Here is a 25,297-nt window from a genome sequence, read left to right on the forward strand (position 1 = left end):
CTCTTTTACAACTATACTGGACACATTATCCTAGCCAGAGAGCACACTGAAGGCCCATGCACCATTTAAGTCCCCCTTAAGCCACAGGTCTTCTGGAGTGAATTTCATCTGAGAGATCTGTACACAGACCTTGCCTGACATAAAAATCCTTTAGTGCAACAATTAAAAAATAGTAAATTGTATATTAAACACAAGAAAGACATACCTAGAGGAGCTTTACAAACAACTCTGCCTTTACTATGACTGCAGTCAACTTCAGACCATGTTCCATTTGTGGATAGGATAACACTGCATTTACCATTGACTTTTGAAGTTCCATTTGCCCAGTTGGCATATTTAACTGCTGAACCATCAAGCCAGTTCAAGGATTTAGCTGTAGGGAGAGATCACAAATACTGCTTTGATAAATCACCATAAAAATTTGCAATATTGCAACATAACGTGAAAATCGCAATTTATTTAGTTCATCTCATTTCTAAAAATCAACTGTAGGTACCCATCCAGTGAGCTGGGTGCCTATTACATAAATAACAAACGACAACATAAACTGCCCATAAATATAAATATATCCACCTCAGTGCACCCTTCCTGAGAGAGACAGGCTCTGCAGCATGCCCAGGTTAACAAATCTGGGATCTGGCAGACCAAGAGTTGGGAGCGAAGTAAGTTCAATTACTGAGCAACCTGCATAGAAAATGCCCTGTCAGCACCTCAGTCTCATTTATATTGAAGAAATTCCAGCTCAAGTGCCTTTGCTCATCCTAAATGTGGCACAGGGAGAGGTGATACCTCAGGTAACCAGGTCTCAAATCATTTAGGGCTTAAAGTCCACCTAGAAACTTACTGGAAGCCAGTGTAGATCATGGTGTACTGGTCTAATGTGCTCCCAATGTGCGACTCCACTTAATAAGAGCACTGCAGCATTCCAGCAGTAGATTCAGCTTCTAAATAGTCCCCATGTGGGGCGCATTACAGTAATCTAGTCTTGAGGTGATAAAAGCATGGATAATTCTGACAAGGTTCACACTGGAGAGAAAGGTTTATATTTGTCTTGTCAGGCGCAGATGGAAAATACTCTGTCGCAGCTGCTACCTGGTCATCTAGGACTGGCCCAGAATCTAATACCATCTCCAATTTTCACACTGTTCTTACAAATGGTAGTTGCATGCCCATATAAGTTCCACTTACTCTTCTGCCTGCTTCCACCAACCCACCATTATCTCAGTCTTGCCTGGATTAAATCACAGCCAACTAGTTCTCATCAAAATCTCAACCTCTTGTACAATGTCCCTTTGTTGATTATCTAATTTTCAATCCAAAGCCACAAAAATAAAAGTGATTCTGTGAAACTCATAAAATAAATATTTTAGAATAATTTTAAAAAGCCAACAAAAAACACCTCTCCGCATATACCTTTTTTAACCCATGTGTCTTAATCTAGCAGCTAAATGTTTGAATTTAACCCACTGAATATATGAGAAAATAATTCTAAATCACAAATCAAGAAACATTCGGAATTGACACAAACTGAGAAGGGGTAGAAGTTACTATACTATATAAATTAATGCTAACAAATTGCATAGCAACGGCAGTTAATTTTTCAAATTCTAAGTATTTTTATATTATTTTCATTCATTTTTATTTACCATATAAGATATATACACACACATAGTTGGTAGTTACTTCTTACCCCTGAAATTCTGAGACAATCCAAGCCACACTCTTCTGGTGATGAGGTCATTTTGCCTTATGTGATTGCTGACAAATGTATTCTCTTCGGCATCCTTTATAGTCAATAGTGTTGCAGAAGGATCTAAGGGAAGAGTTTAATGGTCAGTACAGAAAGAAATTTTAGAGGTTTCGCTCATAGTCTTTTTAAATTAAATGGATTTTCTAAAAATTCAAAAGGGATCATTTAAAGCACAGAAATGAGAGAGAACATTTGCTAATTTGGACTCCTAAAATGTTGTGATATGTAATCTGCAGAGGAAAAAACACAGACTAGGAGAACAATGCAATGTCATGAGCAGCCTCAGATCAAAGTTAACTTCTTGTTTTATCATCTGGGCAGGTGATGCAAAATAAAATAAAGACAATTCTCCTGCAAGTCTGGAAAGATATCAAATGATACTTTATGGAAACAGAAGCATTGATCCTGTCAGGTGCTAAGCATCTTCTGTAAACCCCCTTGATTCCTATTAACCTAAATAGAGGCTCAGCACCTTGTAGGATCAAGCCATTTTTCTGTATCTAAATAACAAATCATATATGGATATATAATGTCACTGCACTTAAGGTGTAATGGCAAGTAGGGGGTGCACTGGAGGGCAGGGGGTAGAGGTGGGGGGAGGCGTGCTTCAATGCACCAGATCCTGGCATAAAGGACTTTCTGTCAACAGTGTAAGTTAAAGAAGGACTACTCTTGCTCTAACCCACGCTGGGTCCAAGTGGCCCTGAATTGGGTGTCACACCTGGTAATGGGAATACCTGCTTCTTTTATTTCAGTTTATCTTACACAGTTTAATTAACCTTAAATAGTAAAAAAAATTACACAGCTAAAATTATGACAATTCAAACATCCTAAAATTGTGAAGGGAGCAAAGGATTCTGTACATGAGGAATTACATGCTGCTTATATTATCTGTCACAAAACAATCCCCAGTATTTACTAAAGAAAAGAAAAAAAGCTCTCCTTTTAGCACAAAAATTGGCCTTTCAGCTTCTGTGTGCGTCATTAAGTTTAAAGTGTGAAATGTCTATTTTCAAATCCTTGGTGGGATTTCTCTGCATTCATCCTATGCCCAGGGCTATAATAAGAATGACTTTGTAACAATACAGGCTTTAATTTGTATAAAGTGGTTTGGGTAAAATAAAAAGGTTTTCCCTTGGAAATCAGCCTTGATCTTCTGAATCCTTCTTTATCAATGGTTACGTATGAGGCATCACTTTATTTATGTACTTTCATGTTCCAGATAAATAATTAGAACATTGCACAACTTTACCAAAAATATTAATCGGATGCTCCAAAAATCATGAGATAAAACCAGCCATTAGACATATTCCCAAATCGAAGAAACATAAAACAGAAGTTTTGCCAGTGTGTTTTTTCTAATCCTCCCTTAATGACGAGCTATTTACATTATAAATAAAACCAAACATACCCAGCTTCTGGCAGACTCTTTTAGCCTCTTCTGCAGTATATACTGAAAAATTGTATAATGCCATATCAAATGCATAGCAATGATCTTTATACTGCAACCACTGCGATGTTCTAGTACCCTGTGGACACCTGGAAGAGCCTTTGGTTTGCTGTGGCTGTAGTCGTCTCTCTGTAAAAATATAAAAACTTTGTATTATGCAAATTAGAAGAGGCTCTGCAGAGTCAAATCACTCTGGGGTAGGGATGCTATATACAAAAATACACACACATGCTGAAAATGGTCTGACTAACCGACAAAATTAATTTATATCCCATTTAGCTTGCTTCTTGAAATATAGTAGATTCATTCATTATCAGCCAATGATTACAGGAAAAGTTCCAGATATTCTGGGACTTTGATCTTCCTATTAGTGGGGGACCGCTCATTCTTACTGGATTTCAAGCATTCAAATGGCCTTGAAATATGGTATGCTCATTCATTGTGAACCTCTGATTTAAGAGCTGACATTTATACCATAGGTCACAAAGAGGTAATCAGTCTAACAATTTATAAAAATTATATTAATTTATATGTATATTAATTTAATTATATTAATTTCTTCCATGAAACATTGGGTCATGTTGAAAGTGATCCCTCTAATTTGAAGAAACTATGGTAATCTGAGGTCACCAGTTTTATTTACCAGATTTTGCCAAGATAATTGTCTAAAATGAGGGAGTATGAAACAGATACAGATGGTGACAGTCTCATGTTCCCACTACTCAAACTAAGATTCATAAATTAATATGGTAATTTTCATAGCACCTTCCACACAAGGATCTCAAAGTGCTTTATTGCTTTATAAAGGGAGGATATATATTTCCCATTTTATAAGTGGAAAACTAAGGCACAGAAAGGTTGTGATTTGCCCAAGCCCCAAAGCTAAACTTGACATAGTTGAGAATAAAACTCAGGAGTACTGACTGCGAGTCTCCTGTTCTAACTACTACTCAACACTGCCTTCCAAAAGCCTTTCAGTAATGTGTTAGTCAACATACACCCTGCTCAGCTCAGTTTAAAGTTTCACTCCATTGATGGGCATGGGAAAGAAATGTCCTGAGCAGTTATCAAAATCTTAAAACAGAAATCCAGTGACAGCACATGACTTTGACAGAGTTAGTATTTCATGGAAGCTGAGCCAACAAAACTCTGCAGTGAAAACATTTTTGGCATAAAGAAACCCTCTCACATTAGGCTGTTTAACAAGCAGTATCTATTTTTAATGCCTGTTTAGGTATCTGGCCACCACTGTTATCAAATACCAAAGTGCCACAAAGCTTACAAGATATACTGACGAGTACTTTGCCACTCCTTCTAAACAATCAGTCTTAAAGAACAAAATGTCTGGTTTAGTCTAAATCACATTTCTTTCAGTCTTCATTTTCTGTTCATAATACAGCATGTAAAATAGAGTACGTGTTAAATTACAGGAAAAAAGGAAATCAGGCTTACTGTCTGAAGAAGTATAGCAAATGGCACCATCAACAGCATCTGTGCACCTTTCACGTTTCCAAAATCCTTTAGTATCCAGAAAAACGCAGTTCCCAATAGATGTAGAGTTTTCTAGTTCCCAGGGACGGTAGTCAAATTCACTTCCATCAGACCATTCTAAATTAGATTCACTTCCCTGATTAAAGAATAATAATTTTTATACCACTGCATTCAGGCCTTAATTAATCAAATATAAACACAGATAACGTACAAAGAGTGATGCACTGAAGAGTCAAAAACCCATTTCCTTCAAGTCAGTACTGAACCAATGCCCAACATAGTTAGCAGGTTCTGTCTTCCAGGTAATACTTAAAACTAAGGCCCTGGCCACCTGTGATCATTGAGGAGTCTGTGGTTCTCTAAGAGTACGGTTGTGGCCAGGCCAAATCCCAACCTGGAAACATTATGCCTCCCTAATTTTCCCAGATTGTTTCAATTACATAAGGCATTCTTCACTTCCTGTCCTAACAAATCTATTACTTTGTCATGTTGTGAGCTGTTAAACCACAGGGATGGGAGCAGTATGTAAAGTTTATCAGTTTTTGATGAAAGCTACTAAGCTAGATTCACTTGGAAGTGTAGCTGGTGGAAACCATGGCAGTGGAAAGTCTGCCATGGGAGGTGAAGGGATTAGTGCAGCCCAAAAGATGGGTAAGTGGTGGACAGATGCACTGAATTGATGTTTCCCCTGAGCACTACACCTCTATCTCGATATAACGCTGTCCTCAGGAGCCAAAAAATCTTACCGTGTTAGAGGTGAAACCGCGTTGTATCAAACTTGCTTTGATCCACCGGAGTGCGCAGTCCCGCCCCCCCCCCCCGGAGCACTGCTTTACTGCGTTATATCTGAATTCGTGTTATATCGCGTCGCGTTATATCGGGGTAGAGGTGTATTTGCTGGTGGGCCCCAAAGGGAGCTTAAAGCTACCCTCCCCTTTGAAAACCCTGAGGAAGGATGGTGGTATAATGGGCAAGGTGGAGCAGAGAGGCTGCACGCTGCACTTCCCTATGCTAGTGGGGTGAATTTGGCCCATCATGTAAGTATGAAATCAGACACTCATTCTAAAATACATTTCTAATCCCTAATAGCTAAGTGTAATAACATAACATATATTATTAGTGGTTGGGGAAAAAGAAAGCTAATAATCTTCTAGCATGAAAGTCAAGCCTCTAAAAGGCCTGGAAAGATCACAAAGATTTTGGAAATCAACCGCAGAAAATTACTGCAGAAAAAGAAACGATGGTCATGACAGCAGAAACTTACATCAAGGCTTGATAGCCCAAGCCACAGTGGATATCCATCACGCCTTACAATATCTTCCAAAAACACCTGATGGGATTCACTGTGTATGCTGACTAAATCACTTCCATTCTGTTTGCATTCTCTTAATGCTTCATACCAGGTTATTTTTTTCTGAAGGATTCTGTATGTGCTATTTCCATGTAGTATATACTCGGGCAATGGAGGCTTGTTCTCTCTGGGCCCTATTTCAAGATTAAGATCATAGTTAATTCTATACACTTCATTCATGTTATTAGAAATATGTGGAAGATATTAAAATCCATCAGTCTATAACAACTCATTCAAGCACTGAAGTGTTCAATATAAATTACTTACGGGATACACATTATCTTTTTTTATATTAAATGATGGGAGAAAGATGGAGGCACACAGCCAACATCCATCCTGAGCAGAGTACTGGAATACTGACAGACAACTTCATCCTGCAGATTGAAATCCATGACAGTTTTGCCAATGAGTTCAATGGGAGCAGATGCAGGGTCTTCATTGGGAGTCCTGTTCATGGAGGGCTTGCAGGACTAGGCCTTAAAATTAACTTTACCTCCCCAGCCCCCAAAACTTTGGGTGTAATTGTTTCTGGATATTACTTACCCATTTCAATTTTACAAGCAAGAATACTGTGTTGATTAAATTGAAGAGCTTGCCAACTTTGCGTATGGTTGTAAATATCCCAAAACCCATCACGGTTCACTCCAGCAAAAAACTGATTCTTCTTTACGTTAGGTCTTCCCTGTTTCCAGTTATTGTAAGACACATAAGTTTCATCATACCATTTTAGGGAATTATCTGTGGAAAATATGAAAAAGTTTCTATATTTAGGCTTGAGCAAAGCACTGATTTTTTAAGAAACGTGAAATTCATCTACAACTGAAGATGGTGTGCTCCTGACCAGTATTAATAAACACTCACTTTAGATCAGAAAGCCTGTTATTAACTGTTTTTTGAAGTTTGCTAGAGTTTCCTCTAAGCCCTCACCAAAATTCTAAGTGTCACGAGAAAATGTTCTTTGGAGATTGCCCAAATTAGAATTGTGAAAATTCAGATTACAAAAACCAAACCAAACAAACAACAGGTGCCTTGCAAGTAACCCAGTACTATTTTCTGAAGAAGAGTGGTCTGGTGGATAATAGCTATAACTAGGAATCAGGAATTCCTGAATTCTATCCTGGCTATGATGCACACTCTCTCGGTAGCTTAATGTGACTAATGTCTCTGCCTTGTTTTCACATTTTGTAAAATGGAGATTGCCATGACCCTGTGTGTTCTGCAATTCCTTAGTCATGCAATTTGCCAGAAAATCCATTTCTGAAATAAGGTGCTCTGGAATCTAAGATTTCTTCTTTCTTTTTTTTTAAATAATGTTTCCTGTCCATGAAGATTACTTTTAAAACAAGAACTGAGTGTAATTGATGCAGTGTTGTATTTCTGAGTCTGCAGACAGTCTGAAATAATAGCTCCGAGAAGTGAGAACTACCCCATTCATCACAATGAGTTCAGTATTTGAAACCTAAAAATGAAAATTTAAGGGTCTAATACTAACATCAGATCTTTGCATCTGTATGGAACCGCTTAAGTTCCAATCCTGATAACTACTCTACAGTTTATTGTTTAAATTGAAACGTCCAGTTCATGCACTTGCCCCACAATCCAAAACTACCTCCTGCTCCACCTTTCCAAGGGCTCCAGATTGCAACAGAATTCAGACACTCTGCTTCAGAATCTACATTCAGAATGAAGCAGAATACATGGACTCTTGGGGATCATGAAAAAATTACTGATCTACATCACTGAGATGTTATTCATTCATCTTTGTAAAGTGCTTTGAAGATGAAAAGCACTATTATTCTAACAGAAAAATTGCAGAAGACTTACTGCACATAATAGAGAATGCAGGGTTGGTCACAAGCTGCAGCTGTAGGAGCTTTAGTAGTTTGCTACTCAGTCTGGGCTTGAAATTCCAAAGTAGTGAGCACCCAAACTGTCACTAACTTCAATGGGAGTTTTGGATGCTCAGTATCTCTGTAAATCAGGCCTATGTATATTGCTAAAAATGTCACCACATATCATTGTGCTCTTTTCAAATCCTGCCTTTTGGTAAAATCAATAACCTGGATTAAGCAGACTGTGTAGGACCTAAATATCACTAGAACAGACAAAAGATGTCCAATTATTTCCCTTTAAAAATATAAATGAAAATATAAAGCAATTGTAAGCATTAGTATATATTTATTTTTATGGTATCTTGGATTGCTCTACCATATGGAGTATGTAAGAAATGTATCAGTTTAATGATAGGAAGTTAACAAATTTTATTAAGAACAAAATCTTACCGCTATCATCATAAATTACACCCAACCATACCCATGTAGCTAGGCCACTGAAAGAATGTAGCTGCTCAACAACAAAGTTATTTTCTTCCTCATCTCTAATATTCAAGACAAATGCATCTGGATCTGTTGAAACAATTTTTAAAATAATAATTAGTTTATTACAAGTTTATCTATCATCTACAAAACAAATTAAGTTTTGATCGCCAATGTTTAATCATTACTACACACACACACCCAATCATTCTAAAAGGACAGACAACACGTCAGCCAACAAAAATATTAGGAAAAATTACTATTTTTCAAAAGGCCATGTCAACACTACCTGCTCTGTGAGTATTTTGTAGATAAGTGGAGGATTTCAGCTTCTAGCACTGTCAGCTATACTTTTCGGGAGCACTTTATACACTTAAAAACAAGTATGTTTTGGATATATCTATCCATTAAGGAAAACCCATCGCTGGCCAATGCCAGCTGATTCGGGCTTGTGGGGCTTAGGCTATGAGGCTGTTTCATTGCTGTGCAGACTTTGGGGCTTGGGCTGAGCCATGCTCTAGGACTTTGTGGGAAGGGAGAGTCCCAGAACTCAGGCTCCAGCCCAAGCCCGGAAGTCTACACAGCAATGAAACAGCCCCACAGCCTGAGCCCGGCGAGCCTCAGTCAGCTGGCATGGGCCAGCCTCAGGCTTTTCTTTGCTGTGTAGGATACCCTTTATGCATTAAAAATTGACCCTCCGAATTTAAAAAATGGACAACTATATTTGCTAGCTTTCAAACTCCGCCTATGCTTCACCTCTCTAGTTTTTCCGTTTCTGTACAGCAGCTTAAAAGACACTGTCAATTTGAAATCTAGTAGTTAAAAGAAGTACTTACTTATTTTCTTGCATAAGTGGTGGGCTTCTTGTGATTTCATTTCTTGCCATCTATCTTTTGTTATCATGAAAGTGTAACAACTATTTTGAAATGATATCCATGGTGTATTTTTAAACTTATGAGGACATTTAATATGTTCAACAACTTGTTCTTTTTCAGTCTCATCTGGAAAAATAAAGAAGACTCTCTTAGGTCATGCACAATTTTAAAATAAGACAGCTCATTCCTCACAACAAATTCCTGTGTAATATGAAAATCTGTTACAAAACATAAATTTAGTAGCATAATCTGACAGCATAATATGTATCATTGTTCCCACTCTTCTCAGAACAGTGATATTTCCATAAACTTAAAGATGGTAAGAAGCAATGATTTTATGAAATGGGATATGCAAATACTTTAAAAAGGCTTTTCACAGGAAGCTTTTTAGGTTAAGTAGTTTTAGGAACAAATGCATATAATAAAACCAGAACAAACATTATCCAGTAACTTAGCTTTTGCAATGATTCTTGTGTAAGCACAGACTACCTTTTAGATTTGTACATAGCAATCCTGAAAAGGTAAAACATTCCAATCTTGGGGCACCATGTAATTCCCATTGAAGTCCCCAACTAAAACCTCTCCAGCACATCATCAAGGATCTACAACCTATCCTGAAGGACGATCCCTCACTCCCACAGACCTTGGGAGACAGGCCAGTCCTCACTTACAGACAGCCCCACAACCTGAAGCAAATACTCACCAGCAACTACACACCACACAACAAAAACACTAACCCAGGAACCTATCCCTGCAACAAACCCCGTTGCCAACTCTGTCCACATATCTATTCAAGGGACACCATCATAGGACCTAACCACATCAGCCACACCATCAGGGGCTCATTCACCTGCACATCTACCAATGTGATATGTGCCATCATGTGCCAGCAATGCCCCTCTGCCATGTACATTGGCCAAACCGGACAGTCTCTTTGCAAAAGAATAAACGGACACAAATCAGATGTCAAGAATTATAGCATTCAAAAACCAGTCGGAGAACACTTCAACCTCCCTGGACACTCAATAACAGACTTAAAAGTGGCAATTCTTCAACAAAAAAACTTCAAAAACAGACTCCAATGAGAAACTGCAGAACTGGAATTAATTTGCAAACCGGACACCATCAAATTAGGCCTGAATAAAGACTGGGAGTGGATGGGTCAACTAAAAGAACTAAAAAAACTAATTTCCCCATGCTAATTTGCCCCTACTGTTACTCACACCTTCTTGTTAACTGTTTGAAATGAGTCACCCTGATTACCACTACAAAAGTGATTTTCATCCTGTTGATAATAGCCCACTTTAATTAATTTGGCTCAACCCCCCACTTGGTAAGGCAACTCCCACCTTTTCATGTTCTGTTATATATATCTTCCTACTGTATTTTCCACTCCATGCATCTGATGAAGTGGGTTTTAGCCCACAAAAGCTTATGCTCAAATAAATTTGTTAGTCTATAAGGTGCCACAAGTACTCCTTGTTGTTTCCATTAAAGTTAATGAGACTACTCCTCTAGTAGTTCAGACTGCAAGAATCAACTTAATTATACCATAATCACAAGGAATTTTTGGTTGCAATTTTGTATTTAAAGCAATAGCCCATATCATGCCCTTTCACAGAAAAACCTACAAGAATGGTGTCTCATGGGGAAGAAATTTTTGTGAAGATCTCCTCAGAGGGATCCCCTCACATCATCCTTTTCTTTTCTGTTTTTTTTTGTTTGGTTTTTGAGGGGGTAGAATTGTCATCCTCCCCCCACTGTCCTGGGCTAAACCTACAAGATCCCAAGGGACCTCTCCCTAGGGTGCATTTGGAACAATTTCTGTGGAGTTGGCAAAGGCTCAATTTGTACCTCCCGATTTGATCTCCACCTACTACTCCTTCCTACCCAGTCACCAATCTCCCCCCGCAGCATGGACTCCAGACTGTATGAAGAGGCCTCCACAGAGCCCAGATGGTGCAAGGGAGATGGCTAAATCCTCCTTCCACGTGGAGGTGAGGGAGATCCATGTGCAGAGGGTGTACTCAGTGGGCAGATCTGGAGGGCACAATCTGGGTCAACACAGCAACCCTGAATGTTACTAAATAATTACACAGTGCTTGGGTAACTTGCTCAGGTGTGTACATGGCCCATTTCCAAGGCACCAGCAGGTTTTTTGGTACACAAACAACTAAACAAGCCTGTTCTAGAAAGTAGTCTATGTTTAGTGTATATAAATGGAACATTTTTATTTTAAAATAATTATAAAACATCTTTGTTACTGAGTTTTACTATGTATATTACTTATGAAAGATTTTTTTTAAAAATAATGAGAATGTATTTTCTCAGAATACATACTTCTTGGTAAGTAGCAAATAGCACCTGGATTTTCAGAGGAACATGCAGAAGTTTTCCAGAATCCATCAATATCCAAAAACACACATTCTTCACTTGTTTCTTCGTCTTCTTCAGACCAGCGGCTAAAATCAATGCGCTTTCCATCTGCCCAGCCATAATGTTTTCCATCCTAGCATCATACCAATAAAAGATGAGCGCTTACACACTTAAAAAAAAGTCTAGGTACATCAAATGACATGATACTATATTTCTACTGGGTGAAATCCTGTGTTCAGCAAGAGTTGCATGTGCTCAGCAGTTCTTAGGATTTGGTCTCGTTAAAATAATAAATGGAGTCTGTGTCATTCAGTTTTGCTGCTGAAAAAAACTACATTGACTATTGTGAATGGCAAATGATAACACTTAGATGTTAGAAAGACAAGGTGGGTTGGGTAATATCTTTTATTGGACCAACTTCTGTTGGTGAGAGAGACAAGCTTTCAACCTTACACAGAGGTTACACGAAGAACTACTCTGTAAGCTTGCAAGTTTGTCTCTCTCACCAACAGAAGTTGGTCCAATAAAAAATATTACCACACCCACCTCGTCTCTCTAATATCCTGGGATCAACACGGCTACAACAACAGTGCAGTACTTAGATGTCTAACTATTATGCTTGATTGTAGGCAAAGCCAGGTAGTTTGATTTCTAAATGGTATCATTTGAACCTGCAATTAATTGTGGGCAAAATTATTTGTGCATGGAAATTGGAAGCAATTTCTAAGAGTCAGTCCTGTTGTTTCCCCATGTTAGATCAAATGTAATGTATTAATGTTTAATATTAAGTACTTTTAGAATTTATAATTAGACATATTCCTGCCCTGAAGATGACAACAATAATTAATAATAATAATAAAATAAAATATAATAATAATTAATCGTATTAAAACACAAGAAAAGTAAGTGGATCTATGCTTTAGGAAAGTTATATTTAAAAGTTTTCTTCTGTATTTAAGATCACTCTTATATTAGGAATTGATACCAGCTGTGCTAATCTTTTTTTTTTTTTTTAGCTGAATATATCTTCCTGGTATGTTCAGTACTAGAACTGCAGGCTCTCCTGGCACTGTCTCACTGCCTACAGGCATGAGCTGCTGCGTAGGCAGTACCCCTCTATATGTTTCAGAGCTTTAGTGCTATATGCAACAGGATGAGGCATTTGATCCCCACTTAAAGGTCACCTACAAAGGGAGGAGAGGTTGTCTTCTTTTTTGCTTCTTTGTGAAGTACAAATAAGACATGAAAAGTTTGTTTTCTTTAAAAGTTCCCTGTATGTTTTATACATTAAAAATACCAGGGTTTTCTTCCCTGTTGTTCCTGGAAAACTCTATGGACAGCTGCAGAAGTAGGAGAATTATGATGTCATAGATACATGACCATGAGAACAATTTTTATTCAGGCTATTTAAAACTTTGTTTTTTGCTTGGTTTTGGTAAAACTTATTTAACTCAAACATCCATAAATGGTGAGAAGAAAAGATGTTTGTTAAAGATTCAACACCCACTCACACACCCATGCCCCAAGCTCTTTAATTAACAGATGAGAAAGCTCCCAATCCACATTGGGAATTTCCAAAAAGTCCTCCAACAAACACAGAAGAAAGAAGACTTGACACTATTGATATTTTTAAGGTAAAAAAGCATATTTTTTTAAAAAATAGCCTTTCACAACTTTTCTCCATTATTAAGAAGCAATAAAGCATACAAACCCTACCTGAAAAAATCCATTCCAAGTTCTAAGATAAGATTTTACAATATATTTCAAACAATTTTTAGCAGTTGCTTTTGGATTTCATTTGCTATCTTTCAGATTTTCTCTTTTTAAAACATTTTGGTTGGCCTTCCTTGACCCTGCCCCAGAATTTCAAATGACAGCAGCAATTATAGAACCACTGACAACAGAGGAACAAAGATGATGCAATGATATAGTTTGCTGCTACTATAAAACATTTTCCTCCTCTTAAAACCTGAGGGACATAGTCTCCTCTCAATCAGTCCATCAACCGGAGTTCCATACTTGAATGTGCACCTCAGAGAACTGAAAATCTAGTATATAACCCTGAGCATCAGGACTGGTTGACCTCCCAGTAGACCTCTAGCTTCAAGATGGTTCTCTGCAACTGAAAATAGATGCGACTGGAAACATCTATTTAAAAATAACCCAGTAATTTTGAGTTTCATTGTTTCCCCAGTCATTCCTTTACTATTCCACCCTACCCTAAAAAATGGTTCAAAGGAGGGATGGGGAGGAGATAAAACTTACATCTTTGCTGAAGAGTCCAATCCAGAGAGGGTAATTGTGAATAGCAGCCTGCACAGTAAGAAAAGCCTGTTGGTACTGATCTGTGATGCTAACGAGCTGCATGTTTTTCTGTTTGCACTCCCGCAGTGCATCATACCAGGACAAATTCTTCAGAATTACTGTGTAATGGACATTTTGATAGGTCAGTGTTTCATTAAGGACTTGCTGTGTCTGGTTGTCAGCAGCTCCTGTAAATAATCAAGAAATAGAAGCAATAAGTAGGATAAATACTGCAAAACATTTTAGTTCTCAGTTTCTTTTGTAACAACAGCAGCAAAACTCATTCAAATTTCTTTTGGGAATAACCATCAAAAATAAAATTAAAAAAAGATTCATCGACTGTCGTAGACTACAATTTTACTATATCGGAATCGATAGAGTGTGTATCTGTGGAAAAATGTAAAGCTCTTTTTAAATGTAAATGTGTAAGTCCCTGTATAAAAGTTTGGTAGAAAGGCAGTAACAGCACTACTGGGCTTTGTGGCTTTCCAGATTCATTCAATTTAACTCAAAAGAGTTTAAGTTATTAGGGGAAAAAACATACTCTCTGTGTGAAATTAATGTGAAACTGTGGTAGCCTTCCGCAGAACTGCGCACAGATGTTGTGAAATCAACAGGGGCCATGCATCTCTGAACAGTCTGACGGAGACAGGAATGAGTCAAGTAAAGAGCCATCAGATTCATTCTTATGTAAATCTAATGGGCAATAAACCTGGTACAGGCAGCTCTTCCAGCCAGTACATTGCAAGAGCAGGCAGAGAGGTAATAGAGTTTGCCTCCATAGCATGTGCTCAGTTTCTTGCACAAAGCCACCTGACTTGTGTATTGTGCTGGAAGTGGTGAAATTTACCATTTGGGTTCTAATTATCCAATATTATCACAATGAGCTGCATTAATTTCATCCAACCAAATGATGCATGCAACTATAAAAAATGCAAACTTTATATGGATGGGGAATTAGAGCATGTGGATCTAATGATTCCAAGAAGTTTATGGGCTGACACCAGAGCTAAATTTGGCCCTACAATTTTGTAAAATGTGCATTGGCATCTAACACAGAGGTGTCTCAGGAATACAAAGGCTTGTCAAGGGAAAAAATTACTCTGTATAAATAAGAGCATACAAGTGACTAATGAATAGGCTGACAGACCAATACCCAAAAGACAGAGCCATAATATTAATTTTATGTTTATGCACAATTTGCAGCTGTCAGTGGATTAGAGAGGTGACATGAAAGAAACACAATGTTTGAACTAGTTCATGGCTGCTGTCAAGTGCTTCTATGTAGTAAACAGCTTCAAAAGAGAACTGTGAGACCAACAGAGACCTCACACACTTAAAGGTTAATAGTAAAGAGTTAGGGGCGAAATGTACATTTCCCAAAGATGAAAAAAGAATATTGCTGATGTTTACAAGCATAATTATCACAACCTTTTGAGATAATCATTAAATGTCTGAGATGCAGAGCCGGCTCCAGGGTTTTGGCTGCCCAAGGCAGCAAAAAAAAAAAAAAAAAAAAAGCCACGATCGCGATCTGTGGCGGCAATTCGGCGGGAGGTCCTTTGCTCCGAGCTGGAGTGAGGGACCATCCGCCGAATTGCCGCCGAATAGCTGCACGTGCTGTCCCTCTCCGGAGTGGCCGCCCCAAGCACCTGCTTGACAAGCTGGTGCCTGGAGCCAGCCCTGCTGAGATGCCAAGGAATCCGAGCTGCTGACTCCCTTGCTTCTGTGACAAAAGTGACATGAAAACCATAGGGCCAGATTGTACTTGTCCAAGGATGCCATGGCAGAGTGGAAAAAGTCTCCCCTGCTGCAGCATCCTGAGCTGTGGCCAGACACAACTGCAGTTTCTGCAAGAGCCGACTGAGCGCTCCTTCCCTGCATGCCCGGGTGTTAGAGGCTTAGCAACCCAAGAATAATGGGGACCATATTGCAGCAATCACTGCACTTTCCCTGAATGTCGTGTTTCCTTTTCTGGAGAGAAATATATTTATCAATAGCAGCTGCACTCTTTTATTGGAGTCTTACAAGCATTTTTAATGTTCAGAGCCTTTGCAGTTCCTCTTAATTTTCTTTTTTTAATAATTAATTAAAAAATCCCCTTCAGATTTTTCAGACTGAATCACTGTCCTTCCCGCCTTCAAATTTATAAATAGTTATTTAAAAGGATTTATACAAAGCAGAACATACCCCAAAGATGGATGTACCGCATAATAAACCCTTGGCAGTTAAACAGGAACTAAGGCTTTGTTCAGATTGGGTAATTGCCCTGATTCGAGTAATCAGTGGGCAGCAACCAACATAGCTGCACTGGAGCAGCACCCCCTCCCCAAATCCTGAGTATAAATAGGAAAGCCACACACTGTATCAGTGGAGCTGACCCCTGCTTGAAGCCAGGGCAAGTTGCACCAATGCAAATTGTGGCTCTCCTTGTCTACACCTGGGGTTTGCACTAAGGTAGCTAAACAAGTGAGCTGAAATCAAGGCTAATTCCAAGTGTAGATGAGGCCTTACATTATCCCTTCAGTGTTAAAACTCACAGGAGATGGTTAAGTGGGATTAAAACTCTGTGTGGTTCTCCTCACGGAGTTTTGATCACATTGTTCTGGGGGAAAGCAATCATTTGCTCCATTCCTCAGTGAATGAAACATAAAGTCCATCCCCAAGCCCTGTAGGTCCCCAAAGTGTCCAAAGAAGATCAGGGCCATTCACTTAGAGGCCTTGTACTCCATGCCAACTATTGGGCTCTGGGCCCCCCCCTTCACTCTCAGTCAGCGTAACTCCACAGGAACTTCTCTATCAGGGCCTCCACTGCCAACGGCTTTCCCCAAACACCTCTTAAAGGGGGTTTCACACTGTGGATGGTGTCATGGAAAATGCAGGCATGGGAAATTTTTCAGGAGGGATGAGGTTTGTCCTCATGGCCCCACCACTGGATGCCCAGTATGGGCCTGCTCAGTCCCCAGAAAGATCCTGCCACCAGGGAACACCCTTCTTGAGGTGCTGTGTAGAGGGAGATTGTGCCTCAGGAGAGGTAATATCTCTGCATGAAGGGGCTTCTTGGCAGGTGGATATTAGGGGCACAGTCAGCCTTACCTGCTGGCTTCTGGCAGATACCCAAAAAATGCTCCTCAGCACAAGGCAAGAAATTCCATGTTCCAACATATGAAGATTTGGGGTTGTTGAGCATTACACCACACTGGTTGTTTATCTCCTCATCAAACATCTGAAAACCAGAAAACTTATCAAGTTCATGTATGATACAAGCATTCTTGTGTGGAGAGAGCGAATGAAGATCTAGTTAGGAGAATATACTTCTCTTAGTTAGTATGTGCAGAGCAGTAGTACAACACACAGCTAGTTTATTTTGCAATGTTACCTAGTTGCTGGATTGTTTGTTTGTGAAAAAAATTACCTGGACCCACTATACTCTGAAAATTATTGTTAATCAGTGGCATTCCATTATGTTTCTTATGCTGCTCAATGAACAGTGCAGCCAGGAAAACAATATGTATAATGGTTTATGGATGTATTCTGCAAATAACTGAACCAAAAACTATATAGTAACATCCCTCTGCTGCCTACATTTTTATGGAATGTGGCATCTCAGCTACATATTGGATATGCAAAGAGACCGAAGAGATTTCAATTTTACATCCCTTTCCATTTTAATAATTAGTGTTCAAAACATATCATTCGAACAAAGATACAAAGAGCTCAGTCATTACTGGTCACCATGTCTGCCAATTAAGAATACAATTTCTTGGTTTGGGACCTTTACATGTTTTTTCTCTTTTGTTATTTTGATACAGTTACCAAAATACCAACATTCTATACTTTTTATAGGACAAAACATCAGCTGGATTTGTATTGTGGGGGGAAGGATAGCTCAGTGGTTTGAGCATTGGCCTGCTAAACCCAGCGTTGTGAATTCAATCCTTGAGGGGGCCACTTGGGGATCTGGGGCAAAAATCAGTACTTGGTCCTGCTAGTGAAGGCAGGGGGCTGGACTCAATGACCTTTCAAGGTCCCTTCCAGTTCTAGGAGATGGGATATCTCCATTTATTATTATTATTATTAATTATTATTATTATATTCAAATAGATAACTTACATCAAGTGGAATCTTCCTTAGCCTTCCTCTCAGCAATGGGTGAAAGTTACTGTACAGCAGTCTACTGCCATCTACCCATTTGTTTTCCCTTGTGCTGAAAAAAAACTTCAAACCAATCCAAATGTTTTCTTCCAAACCAGGAAGCAAGGATGTTAAAAAATCTGTTGGGCAGAAAAATAAATATTTACATACTATGATTTAGACAACCACAGTAAACATTTGAAAAACAGCTTGCATAAATAAGATAGTACAACCCCCATCTATATTAACTTAATTTCCCACCCTAGTCCTTGAAAATACAAAAAGCCATTTTAATAGAGTATTAAGTGTTTTGCAATTTTATCATTCCATCCTTTCCATATCTGACAGGACATTATTTAAACAAATCATTTAAGAGGATTAGCCTTTTAACAGGCTAAGGTCTAATTGAGGGCCAGGAGATGAGTTTAACTTGTTTCTGTCTCTCTCCTCCTCTCCCTCCCTGTCCTCAACCCTGTCTCCTTCCGTCTCCACCCAAATTTCAGAAGGTGTCTCCCTATTGCTCTGTAAGACCTTCTATTGACTTCCCATAGAAGCATCAAAAGCGGGCTCCATGTCCCCTTTGAGGGCATGGAGAGTTTCTCTTGCTTCCCACACACCTCGCACTCTGACTGCTGGGCATGCCTCTAAAACAGAACCACTTACTGAATAAGTGTCTGATTTACTCAACCAAGAAACAGAGAAAGTCAGGATAGAGGGAAGGGATCAGTTCCAACCGAGAAAGACTCTACTCAGGAATCCCAAGCCAGCCACTCTTTGTTCTCTGTGGCAATGCCCACTATTGGGAGAGGCTAAGAATGCTTAATGTATGCCAGGGCTGACCCTCAGCACCCCTAGGCTTGACAGTTCATAGCCCTGGGACCTCTGGGCTTGCTGCATCAGTTATGAATGTAAAATAATTGCTTGAGCCCCAGCACCTCTTTCATTACAAATTAAGCACTGAATATGAGTTAAGACATTTAGAACTAGCTACCAGCCATATGTTAGCTAGCTCCAGGCTAGTCCCAAGCTCTTTTCCTAAACTAGACAAACCCATTAAAGGTTAAAACCTCTCAGGATTAGTCACTATCCGATAGCCAGCTACAGAAAGGGCCACAGTACATGAGGGATGGAGGGAAGGCTGGCAGGAAGAAGTGGTTACCTAAGTTGTGGCAGAGCTGTCTTTCTCCACCACAGCTTTGCCATTGCACTGACTTGCCTGGCAGACAGGGCCGGCTCCAGGCACCAACGCAGGAAGCAGGTGCTTGGGGCGGCCAACGGAAAGGGGCGGCACGTCCGGGTCTTCGGCAGCAATTCGGAGGCAGGTCCCTCAGTCCCTCTTGGAGCGAAGGACCCGCCGCTGAATTGCCACCGAGGAATGCTGCTAAGTGCTGCCAATCGCGGCTATTTTTTTTCCTTTGCCGCTTGGGGCAGCAAAAAAGCCTGAGCCGGCCCTGCTGGCAGAAATCTGTCACCAGGACTAATTTATTATGCTAAATATCCTTCAATCAATTGAAATGAACTTCCATTTACACAATCATGCTAAGAAATGTTTGAAGCAGAATATGCTTTTCTAGGGTTAAAAGAGTTCTGAATTGCTCGACTCAGTCACTTGAGTTCCAGTGTGGGTCCATCCCAATGCTGTGATAGAGCAGCAGACTGCTCTTCCACTGTGCACTGTTAACTACTGAAGTGGCCTGCCTGGTCTACTTTCTATATTCCACTGCATTAAATTGACTTGGCTGGAGGTCACTTACCTATACAAATAATGCTACACATAATATAGAGCTCTGTTGTGAGCTACATCTTCAGACATTTCTGTAGGCAACTACCTGCCCACTACACAAATACAAATGTATTAACAGATGTCTCTCTCAACAGATAGGTAGTCAGACACATCTGTAGACAGCTATTTCCAGCAAATGTCTTCTCTTCACTGCATTCACCTCAATGAGGTTTTAACTTCTGAAGTAAAGCTTGGAAACTGCTTTAGACCTAGTCCCTCACTCTTCATAAATCTCTGGTAGTCTTTGCAATTTCTAATTCCCTTCATACGCAAGGATATGAACAAAAACTGGTCTTTGAACTGGTTCTTTTCCTTTTTCCAGGGTTTGCCCATTGTGTGTGCATTTCCCATTCTGTGACAGGCAGAATTCCTCTGACACAGTGCAAATAATTATAATTAAAGGCATTAGTTATAGGTTTTTATTTTATTGTGAATTTTTAGAATTATTTCAGTAAGACTCAAAGTAATTGAATGATTTTACAATCAGATAACGCTGCCACATAATTCCCAGTTTGCTGCATGATTCTGTACAGTTCTGCTGCATAGACTGGGGAAGGGGCTTGACATATTATTTTGGTCTAAAGTTCTGCATAGTATAAAGAGCTTTGAATTTACCATCATACCTTGTTCTGCTTGGCTTGAGATTGATGGAAGAGTGCCTCCAAAAGTTTCACATAATTCATTGGCTTCTTTAAATGTTAAAAATCTGTGTTCTATCTTTAGAAAACACTGCAAAATAAAAATGGTAAAAGCTTATGCAATGTAGCAGGAGTTCACTTTCTCTTTAAGATTTATTGTATCTTAGAGGTAATTCATAAATCAATGACCCTAAAACCGTCACACCTCACTGATTTTGCTTTCTGTGAGAAAGTATTAGAAATGCAAATATAAATAAATGCATTCAGGCTCTGATTCAGCAAGGTGACTTTAACAGGGTGACTGTCCTGTTAAGGATAGTAGGGACTAAGGGTCAGTAAACCCTGTTTTCCTTTAAGATTCCTAGGACTTTTGGAGCAGATGAAGGCCTACAGAAGGACAGAGGCAGGTGTTGGGAGAGAGGAAGATGGTCCCAGAGACATAGTTAGTTAATGCTTGGGGGAAACCAAGGCTACTGTTTCTTTAAAGGCCCAGAAGCCTTGTAGTGCAGGGTGGGACAAGGTTCCCCTCTCTCCCAGCTCAGTGGGAGGAGCCTGGAGAAGGAGGGCAGCATATAGCTTCCTCCTCTTTCACAAGAAGGCAAGGATTGTCATCTGCTAATCTCTCTTAGCCCAGGGCAGAAAAGGGCTGAACTACAAAGTGGGGGAGGCAGTTGAGAAAGAAGCTGGTTTTAAGGCATCAGCTACCCTGAATTAATACAGATTGCAAGAAGAAGACTTTTGGACCCATGAGCCTAGGAGAAGGAACTTGATGGAACTGATGCAAACATTGAGAAGGAGAGCTGTGGGACACCTGAAAGAATAGGGGTTGGGGCTGAGAGCTACTGAGTCCTCTGCAAAGGAGGGATCTGGTTTAAACACTCTGGCCTGAAAGTGAGGCTTGGTCTACACTACAAAGTTAGGTTGACGTAATGCAACTAATGATGATTGTCCTATATTCCCCCTTTACCTTGTTCTGAAACAAAACCCATTCTTTAGGGCATCCTCCTTTAGGGGGGTGATATTCTGGCTCATGTTTCTCCAGTAAGGATGCATTAGATTTTTCACATATGAAGGGCAGTTTCAGATTGCAGTTTATTGGATAGTCTGCAGGAAATATAAATAAAGTTATTATCTGTATTATGATAATGACTATCATGTGCTAGGTGCTACGTACACTTGTGGGAAAAGACAGTCCTATGTAACTATAACATATAGCTGCAAATTATGCAAAGTAAAGTATTTTAAAATGACAGTAGAACAAAGCATAAAAAATTAAATGTATGAGAAAATATCATATTGATAATAAAGGACCAGATTTGATAACCTTATTCACTTTCAGTAGCTACTTACTCTACAAGTTGTATCACTGACTTCAGTGGAGAAATGTGGAATAAGGTCCTATACATTGTAAGTGTGGGTTTCAAAATCTGTCCCACAGCGCAAAAAGTCATTTGCTCCTGGATCTTGTATTCAATATTGCATTCTGGACAGAGCTAATATTTTTTATAATAAAGAAACAACCTTACCTCTATACCAGCCCTTCGAAGAAATATACCAACAATCCCTCCAGAATCGATCATGGAAACGTGGAAATAACTGTAAACTAGATACAACATTTCAGAGTCAATCCCTGACAAAAGATGCTCTTTTAGGGGGAAATCCTGCGCATGGCAGCAGAACTAGCATGCCCCTGCTGCTTGGGAGAGAGAAAACTTCAAGGGCTTACACATATAAAGGGCTTGCCTGTGACCTAATGTGCAAGAGGTTTAGGGAGAGGGCTACTGTAGGGGAAAGTGGGCGGTAGGGTCAGCAGATCTGTAGTGATTTGTGTAGTCATGGATCTACTCACCAAATCAACCCTACAGAGAAGGTACACAACAAGAGCTTTGCCTGGCTACTCAGGCTGTACACTAAGGAGCTGTCTAATTGTCTGTCCCTACTGCAACCCCTCCTACATTATCATGCACCGTGAGAATAACAAACTATAGATTCTACATTCTTCTGTTCTAAATTATTCTTTTTAAAAATGTAGCATTTTGCTACTTACGCATCCTAAGATTTTCTTGGACCAGAAGGCCCTGTTCCTTAGCTGCAGCTGAGGAGCACACAGTGCAACTCAGGAGGGTTGTATAAAGGTTGCTGTAAGACATCTCTGCATTTCCCTGATCCTGGATCAACGCTGTGCCAGACTATGCCATAAATTAGAAAAAGCCTGAAGGCTGCTCTAAATTACACTGCCTGCCAATGGCACCAAGGACCAGTGATCCCCAGGGCACAAAGAAGCCCTGGGTAACTCTCAAGCCAGCCAAGGGGAGGAGTGGTGATGTAGGAGCCTTATCCTGGTTTTACAACACCAAAGGATCCCCTAACCTAGGGTAATCTTCCTGTGGCTGGGCATGGCAGAAAGCAGAGACGAGGACAGAGGATAACTTATCCAATTTCATATGCTCTATATGTAAATATTTTGTTCATGGTTTTTAACTTACAAGATGAACTGAAGGTTTTTGGTTTTGTTGTTTTCTTTAATGGAAGAGTAAAATAATGTAAAAACCTCCAATCCTGTTTCAGAATTCAAGTCATTAATGGGCTACATGGGCAGGCTTAAAAATCACAAATAAAAACATTTGAAATAGGAACCGGAAAGCGTTAACTGTTAGGACCAGGGTTCAAGCTTTCAGGGCTTCTAATGATACCACTAACATATTAAGTCCCTGGCCATTCAAAGACTTATGCAGAAGTCTTTGGAGGCAATATCTGCAAAGCACTTTGAAGACATGAAGCCTCATATAAGAGCTAAGTGTTATTATTACTGATTTAGGTGTTAGAAATGTTGCTAACCTTCGTAGTGGGAACAGCACTCTGTAAACATTCCTGCTTGAATTAGCTGCTAAGTCCTTAGTTCAAGTATTAAGTCTACACATATATTCTGTTGATTATTTATTATACTCAAGATCCCCAGTGTCCTAAACTCCTCACCAAAAGAAATAAAGACTCAGTCGGTGCTCAGAGACCTTATACTTTAAATTTGAGATGGCAAGGAAAAGTGCAGGTCATATGCAGATAAAAAAGGGGGAAGGCAAGAGAAAGGAAAAGAGTCACAATTATCAGATAATGTGGTTTTGTTAACAAGGTTTTTCAAAGAATTATTTTATATTTTTTGTAGCTGACCTGTCAGAAGTGAGCTTTGTTAACAATTTGGGATCATTCAATAGTCATTTTAAAAAACCCACTTATTTCACTAAATTTTTCCCCATACAAGAAATGTCAACAAAAGTTTATAATAATGTTGCCTGCAAATAGAGTACATACGGTGAATGATGGCTACTTCCACGATCCATGTATTTCAGCCACCACTTCTGCTCTGCACCTGACAACTGCAAAAATAAACAAACAAACAAATAAAAAACATAAACAACTAGATTTTACCACCATGTATAATATAATATCCCAAGATAGACCACTGGTCTTCATCCACCCTTGTCGCAAAATTCCTTTTGATGTAAATGGTTTAACAGAAGCAGGACTGGAAACGTACAAGTAATATTCTTGTAAATGATTCAGAAATTCAAGTGATTAACTTCTTGGTCTGGGCTATAGACTATGCATGGGGAATTTGCAAATTCTAGTTCATAAAGGGGCATTGTCAGGTCAGATATTTTAAAATCTCAAATCTGTTTCTAGTAGTTCTTTATTATTAAAACCAATACTACATTCAAATATATTTTCCCACTGCTTACTATATTTTGAATGTTTACATTTCACTCAGTTGGGATCGTTAAATCAGGCTAATCAGTTTCAACATTGGGTTCTCATACACAGGGGTTCTCCAATTTTTTTCATGGTAGGTCACATCTCAATAGTGATCTTAATGACATCTTCACATCTTGTGCATCCTATCCTTCATAAAAGCATGTACCATCTACTCTCCCATTCAAGATCATAGAATATCTTTGAGGCAACTACAGCAATTACTTAGATGGAAAGGTAATATAAGGACAGATTTTGTGTATTTGTAACTGTCTTTAGTGCAATAAGTTTCTTGACCTTTTTGAACAGAGATAATCTTACTGCCTTACATACTTCATTTTGGGATGGATCCTCTGGCCCAGCCAAGTAGCTCTCAGTGCACGATGAGGGGGAGGAATAAAGGGTGGTTTTAAGACACCTTTGCTAAGAACAGGAGGGGAAAAAAGCAGTGCAATGAGCCTGAGGATCCGGCCCTTAATCTTTTCCTCCCATCTACACTATTTCTCTCACCTGGAAACAAGGGTGAAAGCTAGCTCTCTGTGGACCAATAGAAAGTGCTCTTTGGACCATCAAAATCCCCTTGACCAGTATGGGAACCTCTGTGCCAGCACAGTGAAGTAAGATTTGCATTGCAAAGAGCATGGAGGAAAATTTAAAATAAAGAATAAAATGGTTTTAATTGAAATGAAAGTACAGTACTGCAATAAAAACTTTCATAGGGGCCAGATCATGCCCTTAGGATACATGCAGTGATGGGACACCTCTGTGCATAGAGCCATCCTTCCACACACAGAAGGTAAAGAGAACTACTGTCTCTGTGGCAATATAGCCCTTTCACCCAGGCTGTGAGGAAGCCTTTCTGTAGGTGGGGGGGGGGGAATGAGGCAGGCTGGATTAATGTGCCTCTTCTCCCACTACTGCACAGAGAAACAGAGATTATATATAGAAACAGAGCCCCCTCTGCTATTGGAAACATCTTAAAGAGGGGTTCCAGGCACTTGCTCCAGTGTTCCTAACAACTCCAGTAGAGTCACACTGCCAGATGTGACACATAACTCTTGATGGTGGGGGGAGGGCACAATT

General features: G+C 39.5%; 1 protein-coding gene across 1 annotated transcript in view; it reads right to left on the reverse strand.

The window, feature by feature from the left end:
* The window catches only part of LY75 (lymphocyte antigen 75), a 74,183-nt gene that overhangs the window by 9,148 nt on the left and 39,738 nt on the right, over positions 1-25,297 (reverse strand). The window contains exons 19-34 of the mRNA XM_034786533.1: positions 23,777-23,841; positions 21,994-22,070; positions 21,435-21,571; positions 20,453-20,558; positions 18,026-18,186; positions 17,009-17,138; positions 13,874-14,100; positions 11,573-11,741; positions 9,194-9,358; positions 8,325-8,447; positions 6,586-6,780; positions 5,956-6,176; positions 4,653-4,827; positions 3,162-3,329; positions 1,691-1,813; positions 206-373 (exon numbers count right to left, since the gene is read on the reverse strand). Coding sequence (XP_034642424.1) covers positions 206-373; positions 1,691-1,813; positions 3,162-3,329; positions 4,653-4,827; positions 5,956-6,176; positions 6,586-6,780; positions 8,325-8,447; positions 9,194-9,358; positions 11,573-11,741; positions 13,874-14,100; positions 17,009-17,138; positions 18,026-18,186; positions 20,453-20,558; positions 21,435-21,571; positions 21,994-22,070; positions 23,777-23,841 — 2,410 coding nt within the window. The remainder of the gene's footprint in view (positions 1-205; positions 374-1,690; positions 1,814-3,161; positions 3,330-4,652; positions 4,828-5,955; positions 6,177-6,585; positions 6,781-8,324; positions 8,448-9,193; positions 9,359-11,572; positions 11,742-13,873; positions 14,101-17,008; positions 17,139-18,025; positions 18,187-20,452; positions 20,559-21,434; positions 21,572-21,993; positions 22,071-23,776; positions 23,842-25,297) is intronic.

The sequence above is a fragment of the Trachemys scripta genome, chromosome 11 (assembly GCF_013100865.1).
Source record: "Trachemys scripta elegans isolate TJP31775 chromosome 11, CAS_Tse_1.0, whole genome shotgun sequence".
Lineage (NCBI taxonomy): Eukaryota > Metazoa > Chordata > Testudines > Emydidae > Trachemys > Trachemys scripta.